The sequence below is a fragment of the Phodopus roborovskii genome, unplaced genomic scaffold (genome assembly GCF_943737965.1).
Source record: "Phodopus roborovskii unplaced genomic scaffold, PHOROB, whole genome shotgun sequence".
NCBI classification, from domain to species: Eukaryota; Metazoa; Chordata; class Mammalia; order Rodentia; family Cricetidae; genus Phodopus; species Phodopus roborovskii.
Window position 1 is genome coordinate 2,316,541 of NW_026125577.1, and position 26,082 is coordinate 2,342,622.

The following is a 26,082-nucleotide window of genomic DNA, read 5'->3' on the forward strand; positions in this document are numbered from 1 at the left end:
GCCAGTCTTGTTGATGTGCTGTGTATCTGAAAGACATGGGTCTCAGCTTCTGCATTCGGTCTGTCCTTCAGAATATCACACAGCCATGACAGACTGAGAGAAGCGATTGCTGTATATGGCCAGAGTCCATGGTATACTTGAAAGAAATTGTATGAAAACTAACTATTCATGATGACTATACAATAGTAATTAAAGAAAGGACAAGTCATGTCTTGTTAATATTAAGATGTTTGAGTTCATGTACCTCTAGAAGTTCAGTGAGCAGTCTCTTAAATTGTGCCTGGACCACACTGTGAGATCACTTGGACCATTGTATATATTTTATGAGAGCAGAGACAACTGCTGTGGTTTCCTTGAGACCTGGAAAAATATCTTTAAGTTTAATCCTTCAGTGTTTACTGGCTCAACTTTCCCCCTGAAATTCCAGGGAAAGGCACCATCCGGTGAGTCAGACTATAACTTCCTCTTCAGGAGCCTTTCCCTTAGTTAGTCATGCTATAAGAATCTCTCTCCTGCCTTTGACTCAGCTGGTAGGTATGCACCAGTGGCCCTTTTTTTACCATGCATGCCACTGTGCAGGCTGGTTACAAACTAAGATAAGTCACTGAAAGGAACACAAAAATCTCATCTCAGTACAGTGAATTCTAGGAAGTCTTGGAGGGTGCCAGGAGAAATAAGCTGAAATTGTCTTTTAACAACAGAATGGTTAGTCTTTACAGAAGTTTTGGGGAGCTCAGCTGGTAAAATGGGATCCATTCTGCTCCCCAGGAAGCATATGCCATCTTCCAATTCACATTTTCAGCAGCAAGGCAATGGCAGGTGCCTGGAGAGTGAGTGGCAGCATGTTCATCTGCCAAATGTTCATTTTCCCCAAGCTCATGGTGGAAAGACATGAACTTCAGCCCACAGTAGGCACGTTACTCAGGATCACATTGTCAATCTTTCGATAAAATGTAGGTAAACAATATCAAAAGGTATCTTAAAGATTGTGTGGTAAGCTTTTTAATAAGATATGTGTGCAGCTGACATTTATAACAAATTCAAACAAATCTATTAGTTACACCAGGAAAGATCTCCGTGGGTGTGTGTAATGGCCTACCAACAGTTATTTTTGTATTGGACTCAAGCAGGAATGGAAGCAAAACAGTTTCTGAACAGCATGGTTTTGTCTGCTTTATGAGAATGAGTAATTGTGGCATTTTCTAACTGCTTGTCTGTTGAGCACAGAAAGTCGTCATGGAACCTTCTACTAAAAGTCTCTGAACTTCTTTCTCTGTCCTCTTCCTCCTGGGCCACATACTGCTGCTTTTAGCGCTTCAGCATGGAAGGGATCTCAAACGTCATTCAGAATGGCCTCCGCCACACCTTTGGAAACTCAGGTGGAGAGAAGCAGGTGCTCCGTTATCCTTATTCCCCCTCCTCCTGCTTGCTCCTTTCCCATGTGAGGGCCCTGAAAGTTGGCACCTTTACTAATTCATTAAGACCACCATTCATTGTATCTGTAGACCCAATAATGAACAGAATCCCCCTCTGGGGGAAAACATTTAGATTGGACAACAGACTAATTGCATTCTCCAGCAGGGTTCAGGGTTCCATTTCTCATGCCCACCTTTAACAAATATATTCCTGTACTGACATAATGGATTGCATGCGCAGAAAGGGCTGGCTGTGAATACGACTGAACTGGAACATGATGCTTCTAAAAATCTGCAGGAGAAAATATCATTCTAAGGGGAATGTGGCCAGAGGTTGGTATCTTTTGAGATTAAGAGTATTAGGTAAAAAATATGCAGAGAGTAGATTTTACCTCTTTTATCTGCAATCAGGCATATTGTATAGTGAGCCAGCTAAGTTGTGGCCAAGTGAGGAATGAGATATCATGTATGCAGAATTATATGCCATGAGCCTGTGTAGTGAGATGTGAAGTTGTTTGATTTGTATTTCCAGTTCTGTTTAATTCAAAGGAGGGTCACAAACATGGGAAATGTATACATTGGTGACTGTGTAAAATTATCTTTCACTCTTAGAAATACCATTTGAAGAAAGACACTCCCATAGGCTAGTTCTTGGATGATTAAGAAAGTGTGCCAATGTAATGTGTAGGCAGTTTATCAAAAGAACCCAATGCCTAGTGATTCTACAGAGTGTTTTTTTGTGTATCACTCATGAGGGGAGAGAACTGGTATTAAAGAGGTCAGGCTTGCATTGACATTTGCAGGTGATAGAGGGGCTTCATGGGGATGGTGGAATTCTAGTTTTTATTCTCAGCCACTTACCTCCTTCAACTTGCAAGAAGGAAAAATGGCACCCACACTGACCTGACTCATGAGGAGGTGGGCCTGAAGCCACATCATAGAGACATTGCTTGATACATGCCATCACTAAAATCTGAGGTGGGCACATTCCTGTCTTTAATGAGTATTCTTAAAAGGAAACATACTTGGTCTCCTCACCTGGAGAAGTCCAGAAAGGCTGTGGGGGCACTGAGGTTTAAAAAAGTGGTACAGCTCATTTTTACTACAGTCTGGACCTCAGGCCCAGTTGTTTTATTTATAGACTCACACAGTCCATGGGGATTAGGAACAGAGCTGGAATTGAGAATGGACATGGAGGGCAAGCTTGGAGAAGCTCATGGACTAGCCAGGGCACTAACTTTCTATGCGAGCTTTTGCAAGCTGCCCTAAACTGTACAGAACAGAAGATTCTAGATAGTTATTTCTAGAATATGCTTCCATGAGGTTTTCTTTTCCTTTCTCTTTGGATGCAAGCATGATTAATTATGAGCCTTCAGAGGGAGTGAACTGGCTGAGCAATTTGTCACAAATTTGGAGATTATTTTTATTACTCATTTACCTTGTAGGCCATTCTATCTCCCCTTTCTAATATCTAAAGTTTGGGCAAGTGAGTCTTTGTTATTCAAGTCTAGAAGAAGCTGGCTTTGTGTTCTGAAATGTGGTCATGTTATTCGTGTTGACTGCTGCTTTCAACCAGAGTCAGAATGGTCTGAAAGGAAATGATTTGACTGCCAAAAATTATCAATTGCATAGTATTGTTAAAACTATGCCGTTAGCTTAATTACTGCTTTGAAACTGTGTTGAAAAACATTGCAAGGAGCTTGCTAGATGAGGCTCTACTTTGAAGTTGAGCAAATCAAGACAGTTGCCCTCAGATCTTGTCCTGAGGAATGGTCCATGACTGAACCACAGGAAGGTGGTTGTTTATGGTGACATGAGGATTGCACTCACCGAGGTGAATTGGGGGAGAAAAATGAGTTCAGCTGAAAGTCAGACTTGGGGGAATTGTTGCCTGTGCAGGTGCACTCATCTCCACACCAGCTCTTGTTCACGTTATAGAGTAGGCTTTCTAGGAACTGCATTGTTCTGAAGGAAAATTCATTCCTGCCTAAATGACACTTTTCCCCCTTTAACTTGGCAGTATTTGACGACAGTCATCCCTTATGAGAAAAAGAATGGCCCACCATCCGTCGAGGATCTTCAGATATTAACAAAAAGTGAGCAAAGACAAATTTAAACGTTTACTCACTTACTTGACTTTTGCTGATTTCTAAACTCTTGGTTTTCATTTCTGAACTTTAGTTTTGTTTATTTTGTCAGTATATGCTGGTGAATAATGGATGGCATCCTTTATTCTTATGACAGTGACATAAATAACTATAATATCAAATGCAGTGCTGACTCTAGTGTTCCTTATTTGAATTTTTCCCCTTAATTTTTGAATCATTTGAGCTAAGTTGGTTTTTTTCTTAAGATTTTGTTTTTTATTATGTACACAGTGTTCTCCCTGCAGGCCAGAAGAGGGTACTAGGTCTCATTACAGATGGTTGTGAGCCACCATGTGGTTGCTGGGAATTGAACCTGGATCTTCTGGAAGACCAGTACTTTTAACCACTGAGCCATCTCGCTAGTCCACACTAAGGTTTTTTTTTTTTTTTAATAGAAAACAAGTAACTTGAATCTTTGTCAGCCTACATGGGAACATGTTTGTCAATGAATAAAATGCTTTGTGGCTCTTATGTGACTTAGTGGCTGAGTAGGACAGACTTTAGGGTGAACACCTGACTTCTTGTGAATGGAAAACCAGTCACTAGTTGTTGAGAGAGGTAGCATTAAGACTTCTAGAACATGCTAATGTAGACAGAGGTATTCTGCCTGTGTGTGTCATTTGAAAATGGTTTGTGAGATTAATAAGTAAATGTAGTGTTATTCATATCTTAGTTATAGAGTGCCACAGAAACCTGTTGCCCTTTTATTTTCAGGGATATCTTGGAAGTCACTTTCTCTTTTTTGGCAGCATTGGAAAATTAGGATAAAAATATTTTCTCAGTTTATCCTATAGCAAATAAATTATATATGATTTGGGGTAAGTCACAATCAGCTTGGCTTGGGCTATAGAGATGGCTTGGTGGTTCAGAGTACTGGCTGCTCTTCCAGAGGACCTGGGTTCGATTCCCAGCACCCACGTGGCAGCCACAACTGTCTGTGACTCCAGTTCCAGGGAATCCAATACCCCCTTCTGAACCTCCATAGTTGCCAAACACATACATGATACACAGACAAATAAACAAGACACCCACCCACCCACCCACCCAGCCAGCCAGCCAGCCAGCCAATCAATCAATCAATCAATCAATCAATCAGTTAATCAGTCAATAAATAGCAATCAATCAAACAACCAATGAATCAGTTAATCAGTCAATAAATAGCTGTCCTAATTTCATTAAAAAAAAAAAAAAGAAAGAAAGAAAAGAAGTGAAGGGATTGATCGCTGGTCATGGTCTCTCACATATGTAATCCAGCACAAAGGGTTCTGAGACAGGATTGCCATGAGGTTATGAGATTTAACCATTCTGGGCTAGTGAGTGAGAACCCATTCTTAAGACAAACAAAACACAAAGGGTTAGATTTGTTAATTAGATTACTTCTAATTGTAAGTTTTATGATAATTGCTTGCCAGAAGGAAATAAAAATGTACAGTGTAGGTAGACACTGATGGTGACATATGGATGGGAAGCTTGTGGGAGCAAATGGCTTCCTCTTAGACATTTGACTGCCTGCTAAGCTCAGTTGTTTACTCTTTTCCATGGTGAGCAGTACATAAAAACTCTTACATTTAAATACAGATAAATCAAGTGATGCCAGTCAGTCTCAGATAAGGAAGCCAGAGCTCAGCTGGTCCCTAGAATGTCACATCCCAGAAAGTTCTGAGTTGATTCTTAGATGAATGATTTCCTGGATGGACACAATTTGGGAATTTCTGGTCATCTTTGGATGAAGGAATAATGTCCATTCTAAGACAGCTGTGATGATGTTATGACAGTAGATGTGGAAAAGCATTTCTATGGTGAAGACATTTGGGTACCCCAGGGAGAAGCCTTCCTTGTAAGTCTGTGGGAAGGGAGTTATGGATGTGATGATGATAGTGGTCAGGAGAGTTGTACCTCTTCTGGTTAACATGTGTCATGTATATGTCTTCCATATGTAACAGGGAGCTGGATCCTCATTAACCAGCCTCTGAGATAGACCTACTTATTGCCCCCAGGTTACAGATGAGGCACTTGGTACACAGGGCGGTAAAGTCCTTACTCATAATCAGAAAAGTGGTAGGGTTAGGGTTAAAAACCCCAGATGGCTGATTTGACAGGCATCATGCAATCTTTTTGTACATACAGAGAAAAAAATTAACTGCGAAGGGACAATTGTGAATATGTCTCTACTTAGGTGATTTAGATTAAAAACTAAGACTGAAACTCTGATGCTAAGTGGCTGGTATTTCTGTTTTGATCTTCACCAATGAACGTGAAATCATTAGGCTGGCAGGCAGTTGTACCTCAGTGGTATATACATACATACATACATACATACATACACACACACACACACACACACACACACACACACACACACACACACACACACCCCTAGACACCTACCTTTATGAGATGCTTATTCATCTTCTTCCAGAGCCTAGTGGATGCACAGAATCGCCTCCTGGGCATTTCTTCATTTGACCTGTAAATGTTTTCACAAAATCTGACTAGTGTATTGTTTAGAGAGTACACCTAAATCTCCCCTTTCTCCAGAAGGACCTCTGAGGGTTCACAGCTCATCAAAGTGCACAGTGTACTGCCCTTCACTCCACAGCATCCACTAGAACAAAGCAGATGCTCTGTAAACAGTCCAATGCCTCTTTCCTGCTTCCAGTGCTATGGGGACATTAAACCGGGGAAATGAATCTTCCTTCTTCACTGAGCCTTCACTGTATTCCCTTATGTAGGAAAGAGCCTACAAGTAATGTGTATGATCAGTTATACCTTATCATTCATTGGGACTAAGGCTACAATTTTGAAATTAAACTTCATTTTTGATCTGAACCTTAAGTGATTGCCACTCTTTTCTTATTTTGCAGTACTGCGTGCCATGAAGGAGGACAGTGAGAAAGTTCCAAGCTTGTTAACCGACTATATACTGAAAGGTGAGTTTTATGACTGTCAGAGCAATGGCTGAGGAGCATTAATAAGTAGATGTAGTGTTAATCATATCTTAGTTATAGAGGGCCACAGAAACCTGTTGCCCTTTTATTTTCAGGGATATCCTCTTGTTGGTAGAATAAAATGCACACATAGGCTTGTTAATGTACAGTGACAGTAGATTGGCGACTGATGTATGACTGGAACATTAGGGCTCTACAATAGCTTCTATTTGACATCCTGGTCTGAAACGAATTCCCACAGCTGAGTGGTGAACTCTTAACAGAGGAGGAAGTAGGCAGAATTAAAAAGGCATTGGTCTCTGTGTGTGGTGGTGCAGGTCTCTTAATTCCAGGATGTGGAAAGCAGAGGAAGATGGATCTCTGAGTTTGAGGCCAGCCTAGTCTACAGAGAGAGTTCTAGGCTCTACGTAAAATTTTAAAATAATTAAAAGACATGTCAACTCTTTCTGAGTATGAGGTATGGACATGTCCGTCCTGGGAGACTTGGGAAGGGCGGTCTCTGTTACATTGAGGACAATAGAAAAAGAAGAACAGAAGGGCGATGGTGGAGGAAAAACTGTGGACAGTGCCAAGGTGAGCACAGAACAGACCAAAGTTTCAGGTAGAGAAGGGAAGGAGAAAAATGGAGGTTTCTCAATGGTGACGTGGGCTGTAAATACTAGAGCATGTGGTCTATTACAGATGTGTGTGTGGGCACATATTAAGGAGGGAAAAGAAGCCAGAAGCTATGGGCCTGATTTTGGTGAGAAAAGAGAAGAAAAATATTAATATTGCCTCCTCAGTTGAGGAACTAGAGAGGTCACTCAGTTATAGGAGGAGTGAATGCTGTGCAGGGCTCATTTTTAAAGGCAGTATTTGTTTATGGGCCAAATTTGAAAGCAGCACGAAACTTCTATCTTGTAGTCAACTGGCCCCAGAGAGTAAGCTCCTTTAATTACTGCTTTCTTTGCTTCTCTGTCCTCCTCCAGTTAGCAGGAGACCAAAGTGTTGTGACCCTGAAATATTTGCTGTCTCTGATGGGCTTTTTATTCAGCTGTATTTTCATAAAAATGAAAAGGGGCTCACAGTGAACCATGCCCAAGTATCATTTGTGGAGACTTGGCGTGTAACAACAACCGCCAGCCATTTGCCAAAGGGTTAACACGGGAGGAAAAAACTGAGCCCCCCCATGGATGGCCTTTTCTCCCTATTAATGATTTTTTTTTTTTTTTTTTTTTTTTTTTTTTTTTGTACCTGACCTCTTTGTTTCTTCTGTTTTGTGCTGGCATTGGTGTGAAAGCTGAACGGCTCTGAGGTTTGTCCTAGATGTCAAACAGGAATGAGATGAACATAAAGAATGTGTCTCAGACTTAATTTTACTTTGGAATCCTAGGACCGTTTCTGTAAATCTTGTCCTCCTGGTTGAGGAGGCAGGTGTCCCCCTTCCTGGGTCTGCCCCTCCCACTCAGGCCACTGGCTCTCCTTGAACCCTGTGTGCTTGTGCTCTACCTGCTTCCCATGAGCTGCTGTCTCCATGTGTTGTGCTTCTGTCTCTGTTTTATGCTGGGTTAAAGACTGGGTTAAAGAGCAGCCAGAGCTCAAGTCTGCAGCAGTGACGCTGTAGTCTAGAACATGAAAGAGCAGACAGAAAACAGATACCCGTGTCTTGGCTATGTACATATACACCTTAGTTTAATGCAAAGGTGAGAAGACAAAGAAGGTGAAGTGCCCCCCCCCTCCCCATTTGGCCTAGGATGGAATGGGTGCTGCTGGAAGAATGTAACTGCTCACACTGATACCACCCTACAGCCAGTGTTGACTTCAGTTATAGTACCCAAGACCTGGGCCACAGTATGGCTGCCACTGTTCCAGCCCTACAGAGAAGACTCTTGCACACCCTTCTTTGATTTCTCCAGGGCCTTATGCTGTTACAGGACTTGGAGCTGGAGTGATAGGCTTATATCTCATATGGCCTTTAGGTGTCTCATTTCTGGAAAATTCTAATTAATGTGTCTTAGAGAACTCATTGTTGTTGGTAGCCCTTTGAAGTCTTCTTAAAATACTATTACAGATCCTTGTATTTGTATGTAGTCTTCACTGCACAGTGGCACTTTTCATGTCCATATAGAATGTATGTACCATTTCATGGTTTTAGTCCAGTTGTATGCAGAAGATCTATTTCTGTTTCTTTTCTCTGTTGTAGTTCTGTGTCCTACATAGAGCAGTGTTCCAGCAGAAGCCCTTCCCTTTCAGTGGACTCCAGGCTTGATTTCCTGTAGCATCACTCTGGAAGTTGGCTATCACAAGTCCCTGCTTTTGGAGACCCAGCACACTTGAACTTGGATTTGCAGTTCAGTGTTACTAGATCACAACTTCACTATTCCATCGTATTAGAGCACCGAGAGGGCTATGGCACTCTTGAATTCTGGATATAGGTTTGGAAAACATAACCATGGTGGACTGGTTTCTAAGTTAGCAGAGATGAGGAGAGAGCTAGGAACTGTGCATGCTGTTATGTCTTTTGTTGACAGTGTAGCTGTTAAGTGTTTGACTTCCTCCATCTGAACTGCACTGAAGAACTAGGGTATAGCACTGGGAGACCCAACCATAGCTGTTCTCCAGTGATGGTGAGAGTCAGTATTGAGTGTTTAGATCCTCTTCAGACTATTACCTACCAGTATTGTTCAGAGACTGAGCTGGAATATGGGCTGTTGTGAAGCAGAACACACTACCTGTACTACTTTGGCCTGACCATGGACTCCAGACACTGTTGGAAACTAATTTTGTAAGTTCTGCCTATTTCACTGTTGTTGACATGTGAGCCATTAGGATGACAAAAGGAATCATTATGACCTTGGATGTTCTGTGTCTGTGAAGAAGTATATTTTGGAAGAGGTCCATGCCCTCTAAGGTGCTTAAGAAGCTACTATGGTACTGCCTGTTCTTATGGTTGTGTTGTTTTATTTATATCTGTGTGCTTTTCTAGAAAAAGCTGCTCACGGCTACACCACTGATGAACGCTTTTGCCAGTTTCAATCAAGTTAATGACATTTAATAAAATACTACATACTTAAGAATCTTGAGTTGATGTTTGGTTTTGCCCTCACAAGTACTGTTTCTTAGGCTTCATGTAGAATTCACCACTAGAGTGTACACAGGGGAGGTTCTGATCAGCCTAGATGACTAATCAGGGACCTTTCTAGGTCATGCTACACTGCTGTGCACATGTAGCCATCCTCTTGTTTTGCTGGGTAGCTCCCTCCCACAAAGAAAACCAGTATACTTAAGACTCTTTTCCACCTTAGAGGCTCGTATGTACAGGTCCTCTACACTCCCTGCTCCAGTCAGTGAGATGCTGCTGACTGCTGTAGTTGTGGCCCAGTTTGAAGTCCGATGGCACATGGCACTTACTAGGAGACTGTGGACTTCAGTGTCTGACTCGAAAGTGAAGATGCAAAACTAATGACACATCCTGTGAAATTGCTGAAGACACAGTATTAATAATTTAAGAACCTGATTAGAACAGAATTTGTAAGGTGCCTTAGACTAAAGAAACAGTGTTCTAAAGGTCAGTTAACAGCCCTTGTCCTGCTTATGGCTTATTCTGGATTGTACTTCAAGTTTTAAACTACACAGGATGCCCCACCAAACCAAAACTAAGCTTTTGATGACTAAGTTTTGGGTATTTAGTTAAGTACCCAAATCCTAAATCCAAAAATACTTTAAAATCTGAAAGTCTGTGAGCACCAACATGATCCCCTCAAAAATTCCACTGCTAGCCTCATGAGGCAGGTTAATCAAAGTGTTACTTAGTTACACAGAGACTATGTCTAAAAGGCATATATGTGAAATACAAATACTTTTTATATTTAGGTACCATCCCCTAGATGTCTCACTATGTATGGAGATATTATAAAAACCTCGAGAGGTCTTGTGTTTGCAGAACTTTGGAAAATGGATATTCATTTTGTTCTAATGATGAGTGCCTTTCTCACTTGTGATTGACAGCAGGCAGGTCGGCTTCTTGTCTTTATAAGAGCAGTACTTCTGTGCTGTACAGTCTAAGAACAACTTTCTGCAGGAGTCCATGGGGGAAGGGGCCACCTGCTTGAGGGATACCCATGCTCCTTACTGATGCCAGAGGTGTGCTGACCAGACAACCCTGGGAAACCACTGTGTTTTCACTCCAGACCAGAAGTCTTTCTGAAGTGCATGGTTTTGATTTAGTGTTTATTTGCTGCCAAGAACCAGACTGTAAACGATCCCTTCACAGCTTTGCTTTATGAAAACAAAAACAATACTACAGAAGTCTGGTGCACTCCAAGTGCTATATGCCTGGTTTATTCCTCAGGAAATTATATTTGTTTTTCTTTTACAAGAGCACAACAGGAACCAAAGTAAAAGAGTAATAGATACAGCACTCAGGATAAATCATATCTTTAAAATAAAAAAATTTACACCTTGTCCTATATCCTGTTAGTATTTTCATATGGCCATGATTGAAATAACAAAAAGCAAGCATTTACAATTTTTTTGATAGTTTTTTTTTTCCTTATGCCAGGAATGGATAAATTTTCAACAAAATTTTATACTAATCAGGCTGATGTAAATCTACGTCAGTAACATCATATTGTTAACAAATTTATTTTGGAAATAGATAAAAATATTGCCCCTTGATAATAAATCTTTTTCCTTTGATGCAAACAGCTAGAACACCTTTTCCTTTTTGATATTCTAAGACAAAAAATGGTTAATCTTCAGATTAATAAATTAGGTCATTATAATAATAAATTAATTTTTTTAAGTTCAGCAACCTCTGTCCAAGTATTTACAACAATACTTGAAAGTTCCTTTACAAAACAGAACACGTTTTCTTTTCACATTAAGCATACTTGGTATCCATGTCTTTCACAACAAGCATTTTGAAAAGGCAAATCAATGCACGAGTGGGTGGGTCATTAGTATAAAAGTGCTAAGAGCTGTTTGAAAAGTTAACACTATAGAATACAGTCAGTTATATCTGAGGCAAACTACAACAAACTTCCAGCTTATTGTGGACAATATTCCAGTAGTTGTTTCAAACAGTTGTTTGAAAAAAAAAAAAAAAATCCAGGAGCTGATTAGTGATGTAGGTAAAAAATCACCATCAATGTCTCTGGCCAGTGAGCGAATTGAAGATCATATGGATGAATTCCAAACGAGGAAGAAGATTTTAATAAAGGAATATCCTTTCCATAGCAGGTGGGATGCTGGTTGCTCAAAGTGTACACACACGCACAAACGCACACAAACGCACACGCACGCAAACATGCATGCTCACATCTTTCCAATTAAACTGCAGATAAATGAGATTGTGTTATTCAGAAAACCCCAAGTGATCAGATACATTGCTATGGAACGCCTGTTTATCTGCCTTTGTTCTGGTTAAAATCTCATAAAAATACATTCAACAGGAAAACATAAATTGTATGTGTATAAATATATATGTATATATATTATATACACATGCACACAAATACTCTTGTTTTTGAAGCATAAGATAGTTACATAAATAGTCCTATAATTGCTAAAGTTTAGAGGCATCATTTTTTTTTCGAGCTTCAACAAAGGTGCTTGAATAATATACAATTAAAATGAAGTAGTTTCTATTTTGTAGAATCAGTATATAATAAGGAAAAAAAAAAATCCCAAACAGTCTTTTTTTTTAAAAAAAAGTTTCTTCTTAAGCTTGAGCTTCAACAAAACTATGAACAACCAAAGATATAACAGAAGAAAACAACAACAAACAATGAAATATAGCCCCTGGAAATGCCTGGTGTCCTTCACCCTCACCCTCCTTCCTGCCAAGTGGTAAGAAAAGCTCCAGTACTCAAGTCAAGAGGTGACCTTGTCCTTACCCATCTGCTGTCTCTACTAGGAACTGGCTGATTGGCATGGAAGAAAACAGAAGCAGCAAAAAGAATAACCATATATATCCTTAATAACCCGCTTTAGAGAAATGTTGCTATCCATTTCCCTGGTTTCCTCACTGCCTACTGCAGTTATGACTGTATAGAAGAGAAACTTGTGGCTTTAGACCTGGGATGGCTATCAAGAGTTCTGATGTGCTTGTCTGGTGGTGCAGCAGCTGGGTTGCAAGGCCCTTTGTGTTCCTGCTCATTCAGGCCCGAGCTATGCAGTGACCAACACCGTCTTCAGAGCAACAGGAACAAAAAAATTCTTCTGGGCCATGAATTGTTTCTGTTTTCCTGGCTTTCTCCCCAAGCCAAGCTGACCGAGTTTTCTTCCCAACACTACCCTCCCAAACCATTTTCCCCACCAAACTTCTCTGCCCCCCCCCATGTCTCTATAGCTATCTTACAAGCAAATAAACTTTAGCAAGTTTTAAAACTTTGGTTCTATGAAAACATGTGGTCAGTTATCTTGAGGCCAAGTGGGAATGCTTGTTCTGCACAATACTGTAGACAGAGCCTATCCCAGTTAAGTCCTTAGTGCCAGACACCAAGTCACAATCTGGTACAATCCACTAAGCAAGCGCACAAATTCTAGTTCTTTAAAGAGCAGATCTTTTGTTGTTCTTTCAAAACCTCATCCATGCTGCTGCAGCCTACATTCACACCGTTTGGTAGAAATTGTCTGCCTGTAGATGGTTCTGTTTCTGCATGCTGTAGAAGCCACTGAATCGCGCGTCAGGTTCAGCAATTCTTAGCATTGCGTGGGAACCATCCTTTGCCTGGACTCGAGTGCCTTTCTTGCAGTCCACAGATACCAGCTGGTTATTCAAGGAAGATGGCTGTTCGGTGAGAGAGGAGAAAAAAGAAAGAACCCACAAAGACTTAGCTTACGTCTGTGTGCCAAATGGACAGAAACTCAGGACCTAACTTGGGTGAGACCATAGTTTGAGCGTATGACAATGGCCAGAGTGTCTTATCGCTGTACGAGTATTTTCATTGGTGAGGTGATACAGGAATGGTTTTCGAACCCTTGGCTGCAGGCTTGCATTTAAAAGGGTTGGAAATTGTTAGAAGTTAACAGGCAAGCAGATTTTAAAGCACAATAGTGATTTCTAGTGACTGAGACTGCATGAAGATGGCCTCATAAGGGACCACTTCTGTCTGTTCCCTGTCATTTCATACCTTTTAGACAGGGTTTCCCTAGATTTGGATGGTATCTTTCCTTGTTCAGCACCGTGTTAGGACCCAGCCATGTGTCCAGAATAAAGGCTGTACCCATGCATATTTGTCTCTCTCTCTCTCTCTCTCTCTCTCTCTCTCTCTCTCTCTCTCTCTCACACACACACACACACACACACACAATAACAACAAAAAATAGACAGGAATTTTATATGCAAAGGGTACCCTACTAGGCAAGGGGGGTGGGGAGTGTTGAATGAACTATTCAGGTTGTCTAAACACAAAAGGAAGAATTAGAGTTGTAAGTAACTGTTTATTTCCTTAATACATGTGTTTCTTCCTTTTAAAACAGGCATGATTTAAGAGATCTTTGGATTAGAACAAAAACATTTTTTTGTCCCTTGGTGAGAAGTCTGGACCTGGTTTATCCCAGTGTTTTTTTCAACCTGTCTTGCCTGCACCTCTCTTGTGATAAGTCCACTTGACTTCTTTGCACCCTCAGTATCTTCCAAGCCCCTCTTGCCCTCTCCTGTCATCTCCCTTCTTTAGTGATTTCTTTTCTCTCCCCATTCCAAGACCAAAAAATGACAGAGAAACACCAGATGGTCAACTTTTCACTTCAAATATAAATGAGAATTTAGGTTTCACTCTAGCAGGTGTCAGTCAGCTGATTTAAACAGGTTAAAAAAAAAGGTACATCCAAGGAACTGGGTCCATGAGAAGCCATGGACTCATTAACCAGTGGATGACAGGTAATTTAGCCAGTGTTCAATCCTGCCCTGGGCAAGTATTACGTGCTTGCTTGCTTGCTACAGTTTGATAAATGCTTGATGTTAAGACTAGCAAAATAAAAAAATGACATTGCCTAATAGAAAATGTATCAAGAAGATTGAGGGAAAAAGGAGTGTAAGCACTTCTAGATTCATCACTCAAGAGACTCAAATGGTACCTTAGATGGTGTCCGGTACCAGCACAGCAGTGGTACCCATTGTTTCTTCTGGTTGATGAGCAGGAATGCTATTATGATGGAGAGGCATATTATTATGGGAACCACAACCGAGACAACGGAGTCCAGTGATGAGTCTTCACTTGGAAGCAACCTGTTATTATCTCTGTAATCTACCTGGAGGTGACCCACATCTAGGAGAGAAGAGACAAGCACTGAGTGCTGCTACCAGAATTTTAGAGGATTATTTTAATTACACAGCAAATACAGACCAGCAGCTTGCTTTTATTACTTCCCAGTACTTTGGGCTACAGTGGGCTACAGAAGTCTAATGTTGAGCCAAAGAGCTCTTAGAGGGTGAAGTACTTAGACTGTTAATAGGATTAACAGAAAACTTGCAAAAAAACAAAAACAAAACAACAACAACAAAAAAGAAAGTAACAATGTTACTGACTAGGCAAGAAGATATTTCCTGTAGCTAATTGGGAAAATATAAGACATTGGGTAGATTTTTAAAAGTGATTAAAATTACACTAACTTTAAAATGTCCATTACTAATGTTAATTACTAATATTTTGCTTACAACGAACAAGAATTTGGATGGGCTAAGGTTTTAGTAGGGAAATAGATTTTCCCCCCCTATTTACTGACAAATGAAGAGACCAGAACCAAGTATATTCCATTAATTAGATCAGACATGAGACAACCAAGTTAATTTTCTAATTTTCTGAGTTCTAAGCAAAAATGCTTAGTTTTAATAAATTTGTTGAAAAAAAAAAAAACCTTATTTTTTCTCCTAATGAATCATACTAGAAGCACAGAGGGAACAATAGTTCTTAAGAAAGAGTATCTTTCTGTCCCTTGAAAATATCATTCTGTGGGCTGTTGAGATGGTCAGCTAGCTGATAGGGTGCTGACAAGCTTGATGACCCGAGTCCAAGCCTCTGAATCCACATAAGTGTGGAAGGAGAGAACAACTCCAAAGTTCATTCTCTCACCTCCACGTGTATACACCAACCCCAAACACACAATAACAAATAGAAAATACTCTAAAAACAAAGGTGCTAAGCTGTACAGTAGTGTTTGCCTACTATGTTCATGGTCCTTGGTTTGACCTCCAGAACTGCAAAAACAAAACCACAAGGCAGTTGTAGAGCTATGGAAAGGGCACTAGTTTCTGAAACTTTAATGTTATTTTATTCCAAGTCAACTATTCTAGTCAGGTTGTCTGTGCCTATCAAGTGCCAGTGAGAGAAAGATACAGGATGTAAGGTCCAAAGGAATTGCTCTTAGGCTGTTCTGGAAACTCAGATTACAAAGAACAGCTCTGTGGGGTTAAGGATTATGGCTACTGAGCTTCTGGGTGTACTTGGGAGAGGAGGGAATGAATGGTAGAGAACACTTCTCACATCAGCCAGAAAAAAAGAAAAAAAGAAAAAAAAAAAAAAAACAGAAGAAGAATGCATAAAGAAAAATGCTTATGACAAAACTGTCATTTTGTTGATGGATTAGTTTTTAAATACAAAACGAATAAAAGCAGGACTGTCTTCTCATATTCTAAATGACAACAGGAGTGGTTTTAGGTACATTCATCCTAAGAAAAATCCTGGTGGAGAACTGAGGGCTTTAGAGACTTTAGTCTTCCTGTTCTGTTAGGATGCTAAAAAGCACACCATTAAGGTTAACTTTGAGATTCCCTGAATCCAAAGAAAACACTATACCTGATGAGGCTTCTCTCATTGATGGAGGCCCTCAGTGAACATACAATGCCAAATGTACATCCAGTCTGAGCAATCTCACGAGGAGCCAGAACCCTGGGTACAGGAGTTTGGCTCTCTGGTCATCTGCTTTGCTCCAAAAATAATGTTTATAATGTCTAAAGTAACAGATTATTAATTTCTCAAGCTATACTCATTGCTTCTTCCAAAAGAAATAGAGAAAGCACACAATGATTTTGAAACTGTGCTTGGAGTCAACAGGAGGCACTTATTGAAGCAGGGCTTATTGTAAATTTAAACCTTTTTAACAGAAGTGGTAGCAACGTGAATTCAGCCATGCCTCATTATACACAACTGAAAAGTAGAAGAAAGGAATGAAATAAATCTGTAGAAGTGAACTCAGTGACAAATTTTAAACCTCCATGGGTTAAAAATCTGAAAGAGGGATGCTGTAGGCTAAGTACAGGTTCCCAAGGGGCAGCGAGGAACATTATCACTCTGCTATGCTCATTCACCTGCATTTCATGTCAGGCTCTTCTGACTAAGAACATATTCTTGTTCCTCATCAACAAGGATCAGAGCATGGAGAGCAAAAGGAGGCAGCACACAGAGGACCAGGAAGGAGGCATTTATGCAATATCTGTAGACATATTTGACTAATATTGATCTGTTTAATACATTTCAGCAAGGTAGTCAGTGAACTTTCATGAGGCATTTGAAAAGAAAGCATTAAAAAAAAAAAATCAGGAACAAACAAAGCTGATCACAAAGAAGACAGGATAGATTTCCAGTGACTTTAGTGTCTACCTCTAGGGAGATGGAGGATGTCATTTTCACTTGGGGTGGGCCACACGGGAGCATCCAGGTCAATCTCGCCATGATGATTTTTCTTCTCGATGGGTACATTGGTCGGCTCTGGCACATACATTTCTATCAGAAGGAAGCATTTCACATGACAGATAATGAATGGACAAGCTGCCAAATAGAGCCTTCAAGTCAATGCCATATGTCCCAAGAGGTGAACAGCTCACTGTCCTCATTTTAATAGTTCATGATGCCAGTAGCTAGGGTTGTGAGGTGGAAGTATTTCTCAGACTTTTTACTTCACCAGCTTTTTGTCAGGTCAAGTGTTGGCTTTACAGGTGTGTGTGTCTGTGTGTGTGTGTGTCTCCATGCTATGGTTCTTTGTGTATACCACCCCATTCATGAGACACATCTTCTCACAACTGAGCCACGCCATGTCTTCAAAGGTCAAATTTCCACTCTTCATTTGACAATCAAGGACCTAAAACACTTTAGTCACCATTCACTTTTTCCACTTGTTTCTACAATTATTTACCCTAGAGCACTGGCTTGCCTTCTACTTTGGGGTCTTTGGTAGAAGACTTCTTTATTCCAGCTAAGATAGAGTACTCAACCTTTAAAGTCTTGCTCAGATACCTTCTCTGTGATGCATTCCAAGGCCACACTGCTATACAGGGAAACCTTGCTTAGGAGCTTGGCCCCCAAGGCCTGTGCCAAGAGTTGTACAGCTGTTGCCTCTAATGTCTCCTCTGTTCTCTGAAACACTGAAATTGTTCTTGTTGTGTTGGGTAAAATAGACTTTTGCTTTTGCCCCAACTTCTAGTGGGTCAGTTGAGAAGGGACTGGGAAAGCAAACAAGAGTCAGTGATCCTGAAGCCATGTGCAGCAAATTTTGGGTAGGAAAGTCCAAAGAGCAGCACCAAGTGTCACTATTGGCAAGCGTGATAAGAACCAAGAAGGACTTGTGCATTTACCATTGTTACTTTTTTACAGGTCAATGGACATTTTTAGAAATTCTCAGACAGGTATATCTGCGTGAGATCCGACAAAAGGCCAACAAAGTATAGTTAAATACTGTCTGGTGGCACCATTTTTAAAGTTTTACAGTACTAAACTGACATGGATTCCAGATTACTGTCCTGAACAGAAAGATTCAGTAACACAATGCAGGGTGGAAACAGGAACATCAAGATGATGATAGAAAGGTTCTTGTCTCACTCAGGGCCTCACTTGGATGTGAGAGGGAGCCTATGTGCGGTCAGGACTGCATGGGGAGTCCTTTGTGTGAATGGGATCAGATTGGGAACAGTGCCCAGAGGCTGTCCCAGTGAAGGCTATGGCTCTGCAGTTCTGGGATTAGGGCAGAGGATAAAGGAGCTGTTTTGGCAGGAGGCACAGGGGACTCAGGTTTGAAACTGAGAGGTTGAATAAAGTAGTTGATGTGAGGGGAAAGGATGACAGGAAACACACTGGGAGTGGGAGGTGGGGTAGCGGTTATGTTACATGTGGGATGACAAGGCTTCAGCTGACGGGTTGGAAAAGACTGCCGATGGTGTTGGGGTATGGGCTAGAAATGCTGAATGGAATAAAAAATGATCCAGGTCTGTCCTCTTTAATTGCAAATCTTCCATTTTTGTTCTGATAGACATTTGTGTCTTACTCCCTTCTGTGTTTGATCTTCAGCGCTTTCTCCCTGGGCTGGTCCAATGCTGCACTAAAACTATGCTACTCTGACAGAACAGCTGGCTTTAATGGATTGTCTATACCTGTGAGGCTGTACTCCACTTGATGTCAATTAAAAGAGGTACAGCCTTCGCCTACATGGTCACAGTTTCACAAATTACCCTGGGGTCTTTGTGTAGGAGCATCTCAACTGGACTGACCCACTCTTTGGGTCATATTTGGCTTGAAAACAGAAGGACAATGGTTTAGATACCTGGACAAATCGGGCAGCAACTTCCTTCCACCTTGATGGGCTCGGCACAAGGTAGAGGGGGGCAGCTGACAGTTGAGCAGAGGGTCTGGCCTTGCAGGCAGTAGCAGTGTGTGCAGCTGTCAATGTCCCACCGTTCCTCATCAGCATAGGTCTTCCCACTGAAGTGACACACCACTTTCTTTGTAATTGTGTCTTCTAGTGAAAAAGAAGAGAACATGGTGGGCTTCATCTTCCAGTGGCAATCTAAAGGGAACAGCTTGACACAATTGCATGATACTCAATAATTTCTAGAATTTGGGGACCCAGTTGTTCTCCAGTCCCAACAGTGTTGTCTGTCATTCTCTTGACCCTTTCTTGTGGCCAAGCAAATAACCAAGGACCACAAAAGCTAACAGAGAATACCAATTGCAACAACCACCTGGGGATGTTGCTCATTGGGCAAGTGTCTTTAGGCTGTTATATAGAATGTGACAAGGGGTCCAATGGGCACAATTACAGAGCTGGGCTTTACTCATGCCCAATGCCACCATTAGTGTAAACCATGCTGGAAAATGGCAAGGCATGAGAATGATGGTAAGGTATAAGCTATATCAGCCTAGAGAATTGTTTCCTTCACCTTTCAGGGATATTTCATGATTTCTTACCAACAAGGACATTTCCACCACCAACAAAAGTTTATTTCATTTAGCCCAACACCAGAAAATTATGGTTCTCAAGGACAAGATATGTTTAAAAATTACTTTATTTTGTTTAGAAATTTACATCATCTCCCACCATCCTCATTTACTCCTTATGACACTCTTTCCCTGTCAAGCTCCCTTCTCTTCTGGACTTATTCATGGTGATCCATGAATGAGTTAACAGTAGTTTGCTTTCTCTCTGGAGTTTAAGACTGGTGGCCCTGAGCCAGCCAGATCAATAGTAAGGCAGAGATGGGCTGGTTCATGCAGAAGCCCGTCACCAGGCCAATGGACTGGCTGGATGACAACTTCAAATGTGGGGCAATTTTGTGCTTTGATTCTAAAGATTGCACCACTGGGCACTGGCACAGCAAAGTTCCTTAGGAAAGCTGTGGTGCTCAGGGCTCCCTGTTCCTCCCAGGAGGCCTCAAGGGACTCTCGGGTGTTATGATCTTCACTGGACACACATAAAGGACAGAACACAGAATATTGAAGCAGAGGAATAAAACTGGTATCACATATTAAAAGGCATAACTTTTGTCTCTCAACATTTTTTTCTACTGCTTGATTACTACTGCCTATCAGTAGGGAACATTTTAGTAGAAATGAAAAATCCATTTTTCAGTACCTGCTAAATCTTATTTGGCTACTAGTTCATGTTCCACACTAAGTGTTTGGTGAATCATCTATTACATTAACACCTCATTTGAAGACTTTCAAACAAAACTGTGATACATGTGTTTGCTAATATGGAATCCTTAAAGAAGGTTACTTCAATTAAAATATCTAAAATGTGCACAGAAAATGGGCTGGGCTTAGTGTGCTTAATTCAGGAAACACTGACCCATCATCATTTCATGAAGGACAATGTTGGTCAACGAATCCAGAGTCTATTATGTGGTGACTTTGTAAGGAAGGAACAGTATGGCTTATGTTTTACATAAGCTGTGAAACAGTTCCAAAGACGGTCCAACATTATGGAGCAGAGCTTCAGCCACTGTAGTAGAGTGAGGGACTGTGAAAGAGAAGACTCAACCCAGTCTCCATCTTGGCTGTCACCCACCCTGCATCTTATGTTGGTGGCACCTCTGCTAAGTGCTGCTATGGATGAAGGGAATGACACACAATGACAGTAGGACTGAAGATTTTGTACAAAGGGGTTCAACTAAAAGCTAAGCACTGAGCTCTATGTTCTTAGGCTCTCAGCACAGAAACTCATTACATCTTAAGATATTAATATATCAATGGTACTAATGCTTACAGAGCAATATTAGCTTCCAAAATGAGGTGTCCAGCATTGTGAGGGAATTCGCACACTTAAAAAAATACTCATCACAGGGCTAATGTAGTCAGGACCCTGACCCACAGTGGTGGATAAGCACCCTTTGGGGGCAGTCCCCTCACCAAAGCCCTGTGCAGTTACTACCATGGATACAAAGTAAATAGAAGTGGACAGTGTGTGGAGGGCAGAATGATCCACTTTGCTGGGACAGTGAGACTTTTCCCAGGATTGCGTGCTTGGGCTCTCGCTTAAGCAATGAAGGCAATGTGATAATAGAGAGAAGGCACTGCAGAAAAAGATGATGCATCCAATGGCTTGACCTATTAGAAGAATAAGAAGAAGTACCAGGGTGTCTGGCATGGGCGTGTGCGTGTGCGTGTGCGTGTGTGTGTGTGTGAGAGAGAGAGAGAGAGAGAGAGACAGACTAGATGTGTTTTGAATTGGACAATAAAGGGTTTTAAATCACAGTGAGACCTTTAGATCCTTCCTATAAAGTGGGGAGGGTCCTTCTTTAGTTTGCTTTAGAAGGAAACAGAAATCCACCTATATGGAAGTCCTAATGTGGTAATGCAGATCGGGAATGAGTCCAACAGGATGAGATATTGGCCTGGGTTTAGGCAGAGATAGTAAAGAAGGTTGAGGTTTGAGGTTTTTTTTTTTTTTGTGAAATAACTGTCGGGGTACAAATGGGGAGGCAGAGTAGGAGGAATCATCTTTCTGCCTTAAGTAGTAAATAGTTAGTGGACTTGAAAGGGGTCAGGTTAGGTCTTTCCAAATAGTCCCTGATACTCTTGTGGACCTTACAGACCCACAGCATGGACCTACAAACTCTTGGCTTCTCTGGATGACCATGTCCATTTAACTGCCACTAACCTAGAAAGGGCTTAAAAATTACTAAGGGTAAAAGGTGGGACTTCAGCCAGTAAATGGCAGCTCTAGTAAGAATGATGGTATAGAGTAATGGACAAAACCAGTGTGAGACACCCTTCACTACTTATACTCTAGCCCATGGAAATAGAAAAAGCCTAAATCAGTGGTTCTTAAGCTGTGGGTCTCAAAGCCTTTGGGAGTCACATATCAGATACCTGTATATCAGATATTTGCATTGTGTTTCATAACAGTTATGAAGTAGCAACAAAAATAATTTTATGGTTGGGGGTCACCACAACATGAGGAACTGTAGTAAAGGATGACAGCATTAGGAAAGTTGAGAACCAATGGCCTAAAGAAAGTTGCTTATGAAGACATTCATTACAATTTTGATTAAAGCAGAAAAAAATTGGGGCGGGGGAAGGGGAATCGTGTCTAACAATAAATGTTAAAAAGATTCATGATAAAATCATGCTAGTACTACATGGGACTGCTGTGAAAATGAATTACGTATTGTAAATCCAACCAGGTTAGCATAATTATAATTATAGCTGTCTACAAAGAAGGAAAGTTAATGGTGATTGCTACACCTAATGGGGAGGTTTTCATTTTCTCTGTTTTTCTTTTGAATAAGGAACTTCATTACTATTGGCTAACACATGAAAAAATATATAAAATAGAAATCTCGATACTCTCTATCCCTGTCACACAGTACCCACCTTAGCCACACATACATAAGAGAATATGGAAGGGAGATGGTCACACCCAAATGTGGTGTTTTTTTGAATGGTACTTACCCACTTGGAACAATTTTAACAGATTAAGAAAAGCACGGGCAGTGCCAAGGTGTTGAATGACAGCATGATGCAGTGCCTATGACAGTACTCATTCAGTGGCCATATGGGACCACAATAGAGTCTAGAAGAATAGTTATGAAATGATACAAGAGAAGGAACAAGTACCTGACTACCTTGAAGGCAGTGGCCTCCATCAAGGACTTTGGGCTACACAATAGCTGAAATTAAATTTTACTTTGTTACCCAAATGCTTTTCTAAATTCCATGAGGATTGAAAATTCGAAGTATGCCCATGAACACAGTGGAACCCATTTTGCTAGCAAGCCATGGAGAGACCCAGGTTCAGTTTCCCAGAGACAGAGTGAGACTTGGTGACCATCTAAGTGACATGTAGCCTCTCTAGAATTATTTCCCCACGAGCGGGCTGACTACTATCTGACCTGGATGCCTGGTCTTTCATCTGCTCATCATGGTTCCATTCAAGCTCTCCTCATCACTGAGAACCTCAGAAGCATGTCACTTTCAGCTTCTGTTCATCTGCAAACGACTTAAATCAGATGTGAGATCAGATGAGAAAACCTGGACATGAAGATGTTCTGAGCATGGCACTTGCCATCTGGCAGCAACACCCTTCTTAGGTGGGTTTCAGTGTGCACCAGGCTCTTCCGAAACTCTCTGAGGTCACGCAATACACCCAGAGCCCAGCAAAGGCTAAACTAGTGTCTGACTTGAGGTGGGTCAGAGTTAGTAGACTGCTGGATGTGCAGAGACCCCAAGTGCACCACCGGTCACAAATTCACAGTAAGTCCCTTGTCAGAGACATCATTTCTGCTCTCTGGAAAGTCCATTTGAGCCAAAATATCACACATTTCATAGCAACTAATTTTGTTCTCTCCAAATAGGGTATAAAACCAAGCCACACTGTGCTAACAAATCTTCACATTGCTAATGAAGCAAATAGATATGACTCTTGCTTTTGACACAATTGACCTTTACCAGGGCAGTTGCCATCTGACAAAAAAAAAAAAAAAAAAAAGTAAGATAGATTTTGGTTAATGAGTCTTCATGGTTTAGCTTTTTACTAAGTTTCTCTTGAAAGGTTAGTGACTTCAGCAGAGGTCTGACAGTATAGAGTAGATGATGGTAGCTGGATGGACCATGAGTTTTAAGAAGCCTTCAAAATGGAAAGATAGGAGACTTTGGAGGTCTTTATAATGAATAAGCAAACTCATCATTGTCACTTTCTCGTAGGAACTGCTTAGCCTAATTGAGACTACATATAAAAGCTACTCCAAACACTCTGCCCCGCCCGAGGAGGAATGCAGACCAACAGACAGTTTCTAGGTGGTTACTGGGTGCATATGCTATCTGATTCTTACCACTGCATTGATCACCTGATTGATCTGCTTACAGAGGCAATGAGGCCATTGCTTCTATTACTCAATACCCCATGTTATTTTTAAATTCTGTTTACTGGATGACTGCTATGTGCTGGGCACCCAGACAAACATTTTACATGTGTCATTTCCATTCCTTCTCTGCAACTCAGTGTACAGGTTATTGTTTCAATCCCACAGAAATCTGAGGCACATGGGATTGAAGTTACTTGTCTAAGATGTGAGAGTAGGAAGGGTAGGTCAGGAACTAGAGTGGGTTTGGCTCTCCAGCTCCTGCATGCCTTCTATCTACCAAGCATAGGGACATGACTTGGGGGATGTGAGCATTCGCTTTTTGAGCAGGTATCAGTGTCACATAAACCAAAGTCATTATTAATCAGTGACTCTGGGAAATGGAGACCTCTTTCAACCAAGTAGCACAGCCTACTTAAGGAGTGGAGATGGCATAGTGGTGAGGACTCAGGGATCGTTTTGGAAGTCTTCATCCAATGTATCTCTTCTCACAATTCTCGTCTTCCTTTCTCCCTCTCTCTTAGAGAAAATGACGAGAGAAGGAAAACACCAGGTATGACACTGACTTACAGTAACATCTACTTTTAAAACAAATATATTAGGAATTACACATCCCAACGAACAGGAACATCTTTGAAGCAACCCTTGCCACTAAAAGTGTATTTTGAGGGCACTGCCACAGCTTCAGAAAGCTTTGGGCTTTTTAATTGGCAGTCGTCTCTAGAGCCAATTTTTGACATGTTCAAGTGAGACAGTCAATATTGCCTGGTTATACTTTGGTTTGATAAGCTGTGGCATTTTGCTTCTCATTCTGGGCCCCTGTTTTACCCATCAGATCCAATCTGGAATGGCTTCATTCAGGTAAAAGGATTTGTTTTGCTGTCACTGTCAACATGGTAAACCAGGAGCTGGTGTCTATTTGCCACAATGGCTCCATGACAGGGTAAAATCACAGAATATGCTCTCTCTCTCACTCTCTCCTCTCTCCTCTCTCCTCTCTCTCTCTCTCTCTCTCTCTCTCTCTCTCTCTCACACACACACACACACACTTCCTGTATGCAAATTTAAGCAACAGTATCTTCAGTATCTTGTACCTCCCAAGACCACACTGAAAAATATGCAACACCTTTTACAAGCAGAGATGTAAAACACAGTGTGGTTTCCTCTCCATCCGTCCTGGATTTTGGTTACATAAATGGGGAGAACTGTCAAGGCCTTACATGTCTACTCTTTCTAGACTGAATTTAACTGTTTTAACTTGACAGTTTTACTTCTTTTCAACACAAGAACGAAAGCCTTTAACAAGCTGTGAAGGTTGGATGGACCTGTTTTTTACTACTTACTTGAGCTGTTTCAGTTACAAGATAAAATTCACAAAGGGCCGCACCAGCTGGCCAGCAGTGCTTTCTTCCCCTCTCCAGATTCAGCCTCCAGTCTCATGACTCACATGGACCCAGAGGCCTGGAAGACTCTGACCTGGATCCTGGAGCTGGAAACAGGAACCTCTGCAGAGGAAGCTTCTCCTGACTGCTTACCATTTCCTCCACAGAAGGATACAGAAACCTAAACCTACTGTAGCCTGCATTACAGCTGCACTTTCAGTTTCTGCCTTAGAGATAACCGTCTCCTACAAAAACTTCGGGTTCCAATTCTGTTCTGGTGGTCATGGTGTGGGAGTCACTTCCTGGGAGGAAGTTAGGCAGCTTTAGACATTGCATCAGTTCTTTCAAATCCTTTGCCACAATACAGAGTCCGGAAAAGTAATTTACTCTGGGATCTTGGTGGCTAAGAAGCTAAATGCTGCTTTTGCTTTAAGAAGTTCCCTGTTTATATCACTCCAGCCCAGACCCACTTGGGACATTTGTTCCTTCCACAGGTTCTGAGATGCAGGCACACAGACAGTATTGTTCTCTACTCTTGGCTTCAGGAGTGAACATATTCTCTCTGGGACATGCTTCCAGAACCACAGGGGCTTACATTTAGTGGGCATACTAAAGTACTGCTTCAAAGCATTCCAA

The 26,082-nt window shown here is 41.2% G+C and overlaps 2 protein-coding genes across 3 annotated transcripts in view; one reads left to right on the forward strand and one right to left on the reverse strand.

The window, feature by feature from the left end:
• Nucleotides 1-9,348, forward strand: part of Fez2 (fasciculation and elongation protein zeta 2) — a 38,674-nt gene extending 29,326 nt beyond the window's left edge. The window contains exons 6-9 of one of the 2 annotated variants that reach the window (XM_051177899.1): nucleotides 1,313-1,393; nucleotides 3,436-3,511; nucleotides 6,427-6,492; nucleotides 8,693-9,348. In XM_051177899.1, the coding sequence (XP_051033856.1) occupies nucleotides 1,313-1,393; nucleotides 3,436-3,511; nucleotides 6,427-6,492; nucleotides 8,693-8,709 (240 nt within the window). In that variant the 3' untranslated portion in view covers nucleotides 8,710-9,348. The remainder of the gene's footprint in view (nucleotides 1-1,312; nucleotides 1,394-3,435; nucleotides 3,512-6,426; nucleotides 6,493-8,692) is intronic. The other variant, XM_051177900.1, reaches the window with a different exon arrangement.
• A 3,460-nt stretch (nucleotides 9,349-12,808) lies between these two features.
• The window catches only part of Crim1 (cysteine rich transmembrane BMP regulator 1), a 174,228-nt gene continuing 160,954 nt past the window's right edge, over nucleotides 12,809-26,082 (reverse strand). Inside the window, 4 exon segments of the mRNA XM_051177901.1 lie at nucleotides 12,809-13,282; nucleotides 14,572-14,762; nucleotides 17,094-17,216; nucleotides 19,027-19,221. Of these exon segments, the coding sequence (XP_051033858.1) occupies nucleotides 13,103-13,282; nucleotides 14,572-14,762; nucleotides 17,094-17,216; nucleotides 19,027-19,221 (689 nt within the window). The 3' untranslated portion in view covers nucleotides 12,809-13,102.